This window comes from Equus caballus, chromosome 2 (genome assembly GCF_041296265.1).
Source record: "Equus caballus isolate H_3958 breed thoroughbred chromosome 2, TB-T2T, whole genome shotgun sequence".
Lineage (NCBI taxonomy): Eukaryota > Metazoa > Chordata > Mammalia > Perissodactyla > Equidae > Equus > Equus caballus.
This window is the reverse complement of record NC_091685.1, coordinates 96,835,056-96,847,789: the sequence shown is the minus strand read 5'-3', so window position 1 is coordinate 96,847,789 and position 12,734 is coordinate 96,835,056. Positions and strand designations below refer to the sequence as shown.

Here is a 12,734-nt window from a genome sequence, read left to right as displayed (position 1 = left end):
GGCCAAGGCCGCCCAACTAAATACTTGATTTCTCAGTCTCTTGCCTTTGATTTGGCCATGAGAGTACATTGTATCCAGCATGATGTGAGCAGGAGTTGTTGAGTGAACCTTTTGGATCGGACACTTAAAGGGAAGGAGTGTGTCTTTCCCTTCCTCTTTTTATCTGTCCCTTTAGTGGAATGTAGATATGGGTGACCCATCCTGGATCATGCAGATAAAGAAAATGCCCTATAGATGAGCAGCAACAAGATGGAAGTAACCTAAAGACTGGAATGAGGTTAGGGAGGAAAATCTCTACACCAGCTTGTTATTTAAATGCTAAACCATTGTTGTTTAATGGAACTAGTATATGGCCGAGAGAAAATGAGGACACAAAGCAGCTTCCAACCTGGGTAGCTGTGCTAAAATATTCAAACATCTGATTAGAGAAGCAATACCTAGGTTAAAATTTTAGAAAAAGGCACAGAAAAAAAAAGTAATCCATCGTAATTCCATTACTTGAAGATAACCACTCAATGTTTTACTTTACATGTTTCTAGATGTTTACTTACTTTTTTCCCCTCACATTAGAAATGTCAGATATAATAATGCAAGGAAAAAGCATTAATGCCTAAAACAGTGACTAGCATACAGCTCCTACACAAACATGTGCTGAATGAAATGGACAAATTAACAAACGAATGGACTGGCCAGCAAAGGAACTGATTTGAGAGATTCTTAAACAGAATCATGTTTTAATCTAAAAACTCTAACTATCCCAGACACAGTGGGTACTCTTTGAGGATGCTTCAAATTTTAGAGGCAGATGCAGTTTAACCAGGAAAACCCTACATTATTTGGTTCCCCAGGTAATATTCTCTTTGCAACATGGATCAAGTGTTTGGAGTTGATATATCACGGGTGATGCAATGTATCTGGGCTTCCAGAGTGTCAGTCAGTCCCTGAGGGATCAATTTGGTAAATGTGAAAAGGGACAGTTTTCTCTAGAGGAAGTAGTATTTGTAGAAACAACCATACAGAAATGTTAAAGGGCATAATCCCTAGTCTTGGATCTGCTTTTTGTCTATTCTTCCTGATAATTCAATTCATCAATAATCCATTTAAAATATTCATATTACTTGCATATTGATTCAGGTATTTTGTGAGGATGAAATGTTATGACGCTATTTTGGAAAGGTTTGAAATAAACGATAATTTGAGGTTTTGAGTCCATCGTGGTGAAACTGTGAAAACAAACACTAGTCCACATGTGCAATGGGCCAATGTGACTTCCACCCATAAAAAAGGGTCCAGGTGAGATGCTAAGGACCACTGACCTTTGCTTCTCACAGCAAAGGCCCAAAGCACTTTCTCCAGTAGAAATAAAATGCAAGCCACATTGGTAATTTAGAATTTTCTAGTACCCATATTTTAAAAAGTAAAAAGAAACAAGTAAAAGAAATTGTAAGTAACATATTGAATGTAATCCAATATACCTAAAATATTTTTCAACATGTAACCAACATAAAAACATAATTACTGGAATAGTTTACACTCTTCTTTTATACTAAGTATTCTAAATCCCAAGTGTATTTTACACTCACAGTACATCTTAATTCAGATGCTAAATTGTTTCAGTTACAGTGAAATGTAGTAATACCAAAACAGCAAAATTTAGCTTAATGGGGAAATGTTTTGCACCGCTTCAGTTTTTAAATTTAAATTTAAATGACTTAAAATTAAATTAAAAATTCACTTCCTCAGTTGCACTAACTACATTTCAAGGGCTCGACAGCCATGTGACTAGGGGCTGCCATATTGGACAGCGCAGGTTGATGGCACCAGCTGTGAGCAGATTAGAAATGCAGCATCTCAGGCCTCATCCCAGACCTACTGGGCCAGAATCTGCGTTTTAATAAGATTCATAGGTGATTGGTATGCACGTTAAAATTTGAGAAGCACTGTACAGACCTCTTTAATTGTTTTATGTTTCTCATCATTGACTTCACCATAGTTCAGGTTCTCATTGCCTCTAGCAATAACTGCCTCTTAATTGGTCTCTCACCTCTAATCCACGCTTAATCTTAAACCTTTGTCAAAGACTTTAAATGGCTCCCTGAACGCTTCCTGAAGATTCAAAGACCAAACCACTCGCCTTAGTATACAAGGTCCCAGACAATGTAGTCATGACCTGACATTCCACTTCATTTCATTCACTCAACACCTCCAGAACAAGAAGCATGCTGAGACAGTCATTCTTTCTTCCAACTAATACTTACCATGTGCCACTCTCTGTGCTATGTGATTGGTAAATACACATGAATAAAGTCAGGTTCCTGCTCTAAATTAACTGACAATTAGGCTGCAAGGGATGGGGGAAAGGAGCCTGCAATTAAACAACTCATTATAATGTAATCATTAAAACAGAATTATCCTCAAGTGCCACAGGCAAAGGGAGGCAAGAATGATTAACTCTTAAGGAGGAGTGAGGAGTGGGGGAGGGAGGTGGGAGAGGTTTCAGAAAAGAGGGACTATGTGAGCATTTGAAGAATGCATAGAATTTTGCCATACAGCAAAGGGCCGGGAAGGGCATTCTAGACTAAGAAAACAACATATATGAGTAAGGACGAAATATATGGCATTTTGAGAGGAAAGCAAGAAATTCACTCAGGGGGTAAAAAGAAGGGGAAACGGCATGGAGTTAAAGTATTGGCAGGCCACTTTCAATTTATTATTCATTTATTTGTACCCAAATATGGTTCCAAAGAAAGACTATCTGAGGCAGTTAGTAGGAGACGAAACTAAGAAGGTAAAATACATTTCAGATTACTCCCCTCACAAAAGTAATCAAATCACATCATGTACCACGCCCTTTAAATTCCCTGTGAGTAGCCCCCTATGCGTTACGTTTTGTGGTGATATACTTCAGACGTTACAAAGAGTATATAAAACAGTTTAAAAGACAATAATAAAAATGGACATCCAGGAACCCAGTACTCCCTTAGCCTTAGATATTCCATCAGTTTCCTTCCAACATCCAATTCCCCTTCTTTCCCACCCCAAAGTAAGCAGAATCCTGAATTTTGTATTAATCATCCATTGCTTTTCTTTATGGTTTTACAACGTTTGCAAGCTGATTTGCATTTGGGTTTAGATATTAATAAATAAAACTTATATGTATTCTTCTGTATTTGCTTCTTTTGCTCAGTTTATGTTTTTGAGATTCCTCCATAGTGATGAGCCAAGCTCTAGTTCATTCATTTTTACTGCCGTAAAATGCACCACTGTATTGAATATGCCACAACATTTTATCTCTTCTACTGTTGATGAACAATTATAAAAATGCTACCAATAATATTCTGGTACATGTCTCCTAGTAAACATGTTCAAGGGTTTCCCTAGGATATATCTGGTGGTAGGGATGTTATTTAAAATATTTAACAACCTTTATGGCATGAGTACTGATCAGTGAGAAGAGAAGTTGGCCAGGAGCCATGGGCAAGGCTGCACATCAATTTCAGCCCTCTTAGCAGAGCTGCTGGGACAAAGGAAATGCATGTTTCATAAGGAAAGTGATAGAATGAATACTCCCCGACTAAGGGGACTGTTTTTAATTCCTGCAGTACCATATTCTCCCCAAACCTCTGATTTCCTAATTTAACAACTCTGAATGGAATGAAATGGTATCTCATGTTTTTAATTTGCATTTCCTTGATTGCTAATGAAATTTTTCTAGTTTATTCAACATTTATGTTGCACTTGGCCTTCGAGTCTACTTTGCTGATATTAACATAGCTACATCAACTTTCTTTCAGCTCGGGTTTGCTAGCATATATTTTTCAATCCTTTTTCTTCCAACATTTCTATGTTTTTAAAATTTAAATGTGTTTCTTGTAAGCGTCATCAACTGGGTTTTGTTTTCTATCCAGTAAGAAAATATTTTAATTTCCTTTTTGGAGCATTTAATATAATTAGTGATACAGTTATGCATTATTTTACTATAATTTTAGTGGTTAGACTAGAGATTTCCATTTGAATCCTTGACTTATTATAATATAATGTAATACAAAGTCGTACATTCTCACTTCTTTAAACCATTTAACTCTATTTACCCCCTCTTACCTTTTCTTGTAATTGTCATGCATTGTTGTTCTACACGTATTTCAAATTCCACAAGCTATTTCAATTACTGTCTGGAATAGCCCAATAGCCCTTGGATCCTGACTCTGCTGACTTAGAGCTACATTGGGATCTGCTGTCCCCACCATTTCTCTTCCACGGCATTTTGTAGGCATATTCCCACAAGGTCATATACCCGTGGCATACATATACATCTATATATATAATCTCCTACTTGGATGGGGAGGAGGGTACTTTCCTTTCACCAAGAAAAGAAAGAGAGACCCCAAAAAATTCACTCATAAAGTTTAGGTGCTCCAGAATGAGCCCTCCTTCCACTAAGTTAGGGGCTGGGGAGCACTTCTACCCTGAAACTTACTGAAGTGCTGGACCTGCAAAATGTCTCATGTTGCCAGACGAAAAGGGGCAGGAGAGAGGGAGAGAAATTGCTAAGCCAAGAGGGAATATCTGCCAGGGAGCCTGTAGGAATGCAGCAGAAGTGGCAAAGATGCATGAGTTTGCTGCGGCTCAAGTGAATGCTGCAGGCACCTGAAGAGGGTCACCTGCTAGGCAAGAAAGTTCTAGCAGCAAGAGGCTGTGGTGAGGGCAGAGCGAGGGAGGAGGGGCTCAGGCAGGAGACGGATATTCTAACCAGGGAGCAGCCACAAACAACCCGACAAAAGAGCCAGCACTGGATGTCTGCCATACACAAGCACCTTCTCGAGAAATTGGAACTTCATGCTGCCATCACACAAAGAAACCCCTCTCTGCCTCTCCACCTCCTTCCCTGACACCATGGAGGTACAGCACAAGGAGGGAGGAGGGACGCAGCAGATTCTGTTTTCCAAAGATGGCTACAACAGCTCTGCTGTGCCCTTGCCAGTCGCTCATCAAGAGGTAAAGTCAATGTCTCCACTCCCTGGGAGCTGGTGAGCCCTGTGACTGCTTTGCCTAGTAGACCACAGCAGAAGGAACGCAGGGCCAGTTTGGGGTGGAGTCTTTAACTGGCCTGCCAGCTTCCACTTCCTGCCTTTTGAAAGGGAGTTGCCTTGCAAAAAGCACAACTTTACTAAGACCACACTGCTGTGAGAAGCCAGGCCACATGGGGAAGCCTTGGAGGACAAGCCACCACGTGGGGAGACATAAGAGATGCCAGAGTGAGGAGGATATCTCAGGAGAGTCTCCAGTGCCAAGGGCCCAGCTGATGCCACTCAGATGGCAAACTGCCCAGCGGAGTCCTTCCTGGGTCCTTGATTACTAAATCAAGAGTTAAACAAAATGATTGTTTTAAGCCAAAAAGGTTTGAGAAGTTTTACACCAAACAAGGGGGAAAGGTCTGAAAGAACACACCACTTCTTCTCCTGCCACTGAATTTTCCTAGAACAAGTCTAGCCTGTCCAATGGGGAAAGGAGAAGAAAGCTTTGAAATGACTCTCAGAGCAAAGTTTTTAAAAGAATGGGACAGGGTCTTTAAAAACAAGAGACTGTTTGAATAACCAAAAGTGACCAAAAGAGAGACAGAATAAGTTTTCAGTATCATTCTGAATGACCACATTCCTCTTGTACCATTAAAAAAATACTGGCTATATTAAACTCTTTCAATCCAAAGAAGAATTCTTGGTGTGGCTTCTGGTTCAAAGAATAGGTAGTGATTTTTTCTTCAGCCTATTCTTCTACTCAACACTGAAGGAAAACGCAGCTTAAGCCAAGTTTTGCAGGACAAGGACAAAAACCTATCCTTTCTTGATTACCTTATTAGGCAATTTGTCCTTTAGCATGTAATACATATTTTAAAAATACACTCAATATCTGACGTTTTGTGGAACTGGATTTCAGTTTTTCCCCTCCCCAATGTTACACTATGATTATTTTCAAACATACAGAAATAAAAAAGGAATCACTGAACAATGGTACACCCTCCACATAGATGCAATAATTGTTAACATTTTGCTGTTTTGCTCTCTATTTATCTATCGTCTTAGTCTATTCAGTCGGCCATGACAGAAATACCATAGACTGGGTGGCTTAAACAACCAACATTTATTTCTCAGCGTTCTGGAATCTAGAAAGTCCAAGATCAAGACACGGGCAGATTCCATATCTAGTGAGAACCCGCATCCTGTTCACAGACCTCAGATTTCTCACTGTGTCCTCACGTGGTGGAAGGCGATTGTGTGTCAAGATAAGAATTTGGGGGGGGGTGCGGCACATTCAGTCTGTGGCTTGTATCTTTGTTGAAGCATTTGAAATCAAGTTGCAGACATCATGACACTTCCTTCTTAAACTCTTGAGCACAAATTTTCTAATAATAAAGACATTCTCCAAGATAATCACACAAAAATCGCTATGAAACCTCTATGGCTAACAGAGAAGGGCGTTCGATAGAACACATATGGGTAACTTTTGGAAAAATAAAAGTTCATATTTATATACTGACAAATTAACCACTTTAATAAATCAATTACATATGTAGGTAATATGTGTGTATGTAATAAATCAATTACATATGCATATAAAAATTAGCATTTATTTAAAGACATTTGTAAAAATGCATTCTGATTGTTCTATATTCTCAAGAACTGAGTACTGTGTGCCTCCTATCACTCATCAATATGAGTACAAATTCTTTCAGTTTTTAAAAACGTTATACATACAAAAGAAAACCATGTAATACATAGGTAAGCTCTGCAGCATAATATGAAATGCATACAAGTAACCCATCACCCATGCTGACAACTAGCCTATTACCCAATGCCTTTGCTTCCTACAGTGGATTCCTTTTCTACCCCATCTCGCTGATGTTACTGCTCTCCTGAATTATGTTTACTGTTCCTTTGCTTTTTAGAATTCAGTTTTTATCAATTTATTTCTGTCCCTTATAATATGCAGTTTAGCTTGGCTTGTTCCTGGACTTCCTAAAAACCCCATCTGCTGACAGTCAGTCTTTATATGCCTTTCTACACTCTCTTTGGTATGATCAAGACCAGAAGTCAGTTCCTTGTCCCAGATCCCCTTGTCAGTTGTGTTCTCATTACATTGTGCCAGTGGGAGGCAGCTGTGCCAGATTAGAGAGTATAAAAAGGCGAAGTTATGCTGCTTTTTGTGGTTCCCCCACCAAACTGCTAGCCCCTGCTGGAGTGTCCAGGCAGTGGCGGCAGCAGCAGCAGCAGGTCCAGGTCAGTGGTAGTGGCAGGCCAAGTGCTGGCTTTTCCAAGGGAGGTAGCTAACAGATGGCTAGGGGCTCCTGGAGTGGCTGCATTACCCAGGAAACACACTCTCAAGGGAGGGAATCTGGGATTGGTTATCTGCCCTCCTTGGGCTTAACTGCATGGATACCCACCACACCCCACTAGAAGATGTGATACTGGAGGTCCATGAGAGGCACTGGCAAAATGCTTATCTAAATTATCATCTGCGGTTGACTGACATGAAGCACCTACTCAAATTGAGGCCCTGGAGATCAAGTGGCTGCTGTATTCCCCAATAATGTGGTGATGATGACTTTAAAGATTATGAGTGCAATGGCCTTTTATGACTGCACTAGGGAACTTTATCAGCATTTTTTGACAGTGTTAAACTCTTCTTGAAATACTTTCTTGGCTCAGCTCTCTCAGCTTCCTAGTTCTTCTTTGACTTTGAAATATTGGAATTCCCCAGCTCACTCTTTGGAACTTTTCATTATCTACAGCCGCTCTCAACATGATCTCATCCAATCTCATTGGCTTTAAACACTATCCGCTGACAGCTTTCAAATTTATATCTCCAATCCTGACCCAAAATGATATATCCAATTGCCTATTCAACACTGTCACTAGATGTCTAATGAGCACCTTATTCTTAACAGAAATATTGATTTTACCCCTCAAATCTGCTCCTCCTGCAGGCTTCACTATTCCACTACATGGCAACTCCCTTTCTTCACTTGTTTAAACTGGTGGCTCTTATAGTGGTTAAGTTCGCACACTCCACTTGGGTGGCCCAGGGTTTGAAGGTTTGGATCCCAGGCACAGACTTAGCACCACTCATCAAGCCATGTTGTGGCAGCATCCCACATAAAATAGAAGAAGGTTGGCAAGAGATTAGCTCAGAGCCAACCTTCCTCACAAAAAAAAGATAAAATTAAAAAAAAATAAAAAATAAACTGGTGGCTCTCAACCAGGGGCATTACGCCTCCCAGGGGACATTTGGTAATGTCTTGGAGACATTGTCACACTGGAGAGGGAGTGTTGCTGCTGGCATCTAGTGGATAAGGTCTAGGGATGCTGTTAAACATTCTACGATATATGAGATAGCCCCCCAGAAAAAGAATTTTGCAGCCTCAATATCAATAGTGCTAAGGTTGAGAAAGCCTGGTGTGGGCAAAAATGCTTGGAGCATTCTACGATTCTTCTCTTTCTTTCATAGCCCACACCCAACAATCATTTAAATACATACGTGCCATCATATCACTCCTCTTTAAAAAATGCCTGCAAGGCTTCCTAGCTCACTCAGAATAAAAGTCATAGTTCTTACTATGGTCTCCGCCATCTCATCCTTCTGTGACTCTCCTCCTTGCTCACATTGGCCTCCTGGCTGTTTCTCCATCTTACCAAGCTGATTCCATCACAGGGCCTTTGCTCTTGTTTTTCTCATTGCCTGGAAAACCCTTCCCCGAGATACCCACACAAAATGCCTCCTCACTTCATTCAGAAATCTACTCAAATATGCCCTTCTCAGAGAATCCTTCTCTGACAACCGTAACCAAAATAGCACTCCCTCTGCCCTGGCCCTGCCAACACCTGACATCACACAGCAACTATATCATTCATGTTTGTTGTTCATTTCCCCTAATCAGAATGTAAGCTCCATGAAAGTAAGGGGTTTTTAAAACTTTGCGTAGTTCCTACAACGTGAGTAGGTAATTACTAAATTCATTCATTCACTCATTCATTCAACTATTCATTTCTTCAAAAATATTTAGCATACCTATCACACGCTAGGCATTCTCCTGGGTCTGGGACACAGCAGTGAACCAAACAGGCAAAAACAGAAAAAAAAATTTCTCTCCTCATGGAACTTGCTTATTTGTTGAACAAATTCATTATTAATATCATGAGCTCACAGAAAGAAACCAAAAGGTTATCTACACATAAAAATTAACTAATTTTTTTTTAAAGATTGGCACCTGAGCTGACAACTGCTGCCAAGCTTTTTTTTTTTTTCTGATTTTTCTCCCCCAAATCCCCCCAGAACATAGTTGTCTATTTTTTAGTTGTGAGTCCTTCTAGTTGTGGAATGTGGGCCGCTGCCTCATAGTGGCCAGATGAGCGGTGCCATGTCCACGCCCAGGATCCGAACCGTTGAAAGCCTGGGCCGCCGAGGCGGAGCATGTGAACTTCACTCGGCCACGGGGCTGGCCCCATAAAAACTAATTTTTAAAGGGGAAAAGAATAAAGCACTAGGTGGTGGCTATGTTTCTAATAAATATTCCCAAATTTTCATTGATAAGAATTACAACTATAGGTCAGGTTTTTAAAATATTGTGACTATCTTCAGTGTTTTATAAAAATTACTACTTCAAAAACTACATGAAGACTGTGTTTTCTTTTGTTTATGTAAGAACATCTCATTATAGTACTAGGATTGATTTCCTAATTATTTTAGAGCTACGTTCCACAGAAACACATAGAAAATGAAAAGCCTGTTTTATCTGCTCTTTTAAGAGGAGTGCATTCTCAAGAACAATCTCATTTTCTGAACTTGAACATATGAACGATGGGAATATGAACACTTCACAGAACCAAACTTTTTTCTTGGTCAAAACTAGAAAACACAAAAATCCTTGTGTATATCTCAAAGTCTACAGTTTCATCATAAGAATATTAACTGTATTAAAATGCCTTCTGAGGTTACCAATCTAAATTGCAGTTCAAAAATACTATAAGTTTATATTTTGCTTTCTAATTATGAGTAATTGCTTATTTTTTGTTATAAAGGTACTCGTGGTTTATTGTTCTGAAATAAATAAAAACACATTTGGATAATTTTCTTTAAAGAAAATGAAGAAGAGTGAAAGTATATAAAATGATTAAAGATTAGTAGTATAATTCAGATAAATATACACTTCTAATCTTTGAAACAAATGTGGTACAATGTTGATGTATGTCCATAACAAAATTTAGTATTAACCAGATGACTAAAACATAATTTTAACAGTAATTAGAGGACATAAACATTAATTACAGGACTAAAGCCACTTCCAAATTTGATCCTTGACATTATTACTTTTGTAAGATTGCTTTGTGTGCAACATGAATCATAAATGTGTTTAAGAAGAAGAATGAAAATTTAACCCAAAAACCACAGAAGGACAATCTTGGAAGGCTGAGTTATTATATTTACAGGATTCTTAAATCTTAAATTCAAAATTCAACTATGAATGCTAAAATGTTACACCATGGGCTAGAGTTGAAAGATAAAATATAAGAAGCCTAGCTAAATTTGAATTTAAGATAAACAATGCTGTTTTAGTATAAACATATCCCACGCAATTTTTATACTAAAAACTTATTCCTTGTTTATCTGAAATTCTAATTTAACTGGGCATCCTCTATTTTTATATGCTAAGTTGGCAACTCGACAGACAACAATAAATGAAAACCGTGGTGTGTTTCAAAGTGGTAACGCAAGCTGCATGGTACATCTGAGAAAGTTCAGGGGCTAAACCAGTGCTCTAAATCATCGATTATGTCTCTCTCCATCTCATACCTTTTCAGCTTCGCAAAAAATATTTGAGGGAGGGGGCCAGCCCCTGGCGGAGTGGTTAAGTTCGGGCGCTCTGCCCAGTGTTTCGTGGGTAGAATCCTGGGCGCGGACATGGCACTGCTCATCAAGCCATGCTGAGGCGGCATCCCACATGCCACAACTAGAAACACCCACAACTAAAAAAGCACAACTATGTACCAGGGGGCTCTGGGGAGAAAAAGGAAAAAAAAATTAAAGTTAAAAAAAATTAAGATATTAAAAAATACTTGAGGGAGCCTTGAAGCGTGGTTCAATAACGTAACGTAGAACACGAAAGAGGAAAGCTGTTGACTGTGTAAGGAGTTCTTGTAAGGAGTTCTTAAAGTCAGACATTCACATGTTTCTGGAAACCATGGAGAAGACGACGCCTGGGGGTAGCGGGGTGGCAGGAAAGCTGTGCGCAGATTGGACCCTTGAACCTTTGGAGGGAAAGGAGCCCGCAGACGCCTGGGAGGACCAGGAGCGCCCGCAGGCCGATCCGTTAGCGCGCGCGCCTGCCGAGGTCACCGCCACCCCGGTGGACCAGGGGCACCCGTTACAGCTTAACCGCTGGCGGGACAAAGGCGTGGCGGGCTACATCTGTAAAGCCCCAAAGACGAGACCGGGTGACAGCAGCCAGGTTCCCACGTCGCCTCCCTTCCCATCCAGCCGCCCCAGCATCCCGAAGCCCCGAAACCAGGGAGGCGGGAAAGGAGGCGAGAGGAGCCACCCGCGGCTTACTGGTTTGAGTCATCCTAGAGATGCAGAAGCAGGAGAAGCTGAAGAGCACGACCGCTGCGAACGCGATCAGGAAGTTCACTTGCTTGGTCCTCATGGAGCTGGCTGGGTAGGAGACAGCCGGCAGCGGAGCCGATGGAGGCGACGAGCAGCACCCACGCCGCCGAGGATGAGCACGCGCGGCGCCTGCGCCCTGGACGCGCGCGCCCGTGAGCCCCCCTCCCCACCGGGTCGCTGGGGACCCCAGCACACCCACCCCTGGGGGGCTCTCTTCTGGCAGAACTTCTGCACCCTTTGCCTCCTGTGTGTGGCTCAGCTCTTAGAATCCTGAGCCACATGCTAGAGCTGCTGGTGATTATATATGATAAACTATGAGAAAGCTGCCCACTGCATGCACGCGATGAGTGCTCAGTGACTGTTACTTTATTTCCTGCAGTAGTAAGCGACTTTTGTGCCAGACTCTGGGCTATACAGTTTGCATACGTTATCTCGTTAAGTCCTCACAACATCCTAGTTTTTTAAATTATAATATGAAGATGACAAAAGCATCTACTTAGTATGCTGTTATCTTCATTTTATCTTGAAAAAATTGAGCCATTGTGAAATTGAGCAACTTGCCTCAGGTTGCACAACCGGAAGAGGTTTCTCTACAAATCTTGTACATAGGTAAGAGTTCGTAAAGACGATATGTATCTTTACTTGGAGATTATTAGCCTTAAATGGTAGCCATCAAATGCCCAAATGACTTAGGGGGCTTAGATTTTTGTGTGGGAAGTGACCAACCCCAGACCTTCAGCTAATCCCCTTATCTTTAATTTGTTGGTACTCCCTCCCACAGGAAAGGAGCAGGAAGTCAACTTTTGCCAAAGAAAAAAGTTATATACACGATGAGCAGCAGCCCAAGGGAGATTTGCTGAGCTTTGCCAAGTTCAAGGTATCGGTTTCTCAGCCTTTTACCCAGGGCTGGGAAACACTAGGAGAACATCAGTAGATGAGTCTCTCTTTGGGCTCTTTGAATGTAATTTGCTATTTGGGTTCTCCACTCTGATCATGCTTCTTACTTGGGACTCACTGACACTGTCCGGTAAGAAGCGTTCTACTTCATCCCTGCACCAGCAGCTGGGCTAGTTTCTGGC

General features: G+C 40.9%; 1 protein-coding gene across 3 annotated transcripts in view; it reads right to left on the bottom strand.

Annotated features, from left to right (window-relative positions):
* The window catches only part of MGAT4D (MGAT4 family member D), a 64,381-nt gene extending 52,436 nt beyond the window's left edge, over positions 1 to 11,945 (bottom strand). For all 3 annotated transcript variants that reach the window (XM_070258647.1, XM_023636517.2, XM_070258656.1), the window contains exon 1: positions 11,602 to 11,945. In XM_070258647.1, the coding sequence (XP_070114748.1) occupies positions 11,602 to 11,695 (94 nt within the window). In that variant the 5' untranslated portion in view covers positions 11,696 to 11,945. The remainder of the gene's footprint in view (positions 1 to 11,601) is intronic.
* Between the last annotated feature and the right edge of the window lie 789 nt (positions 11,946 to 12,734).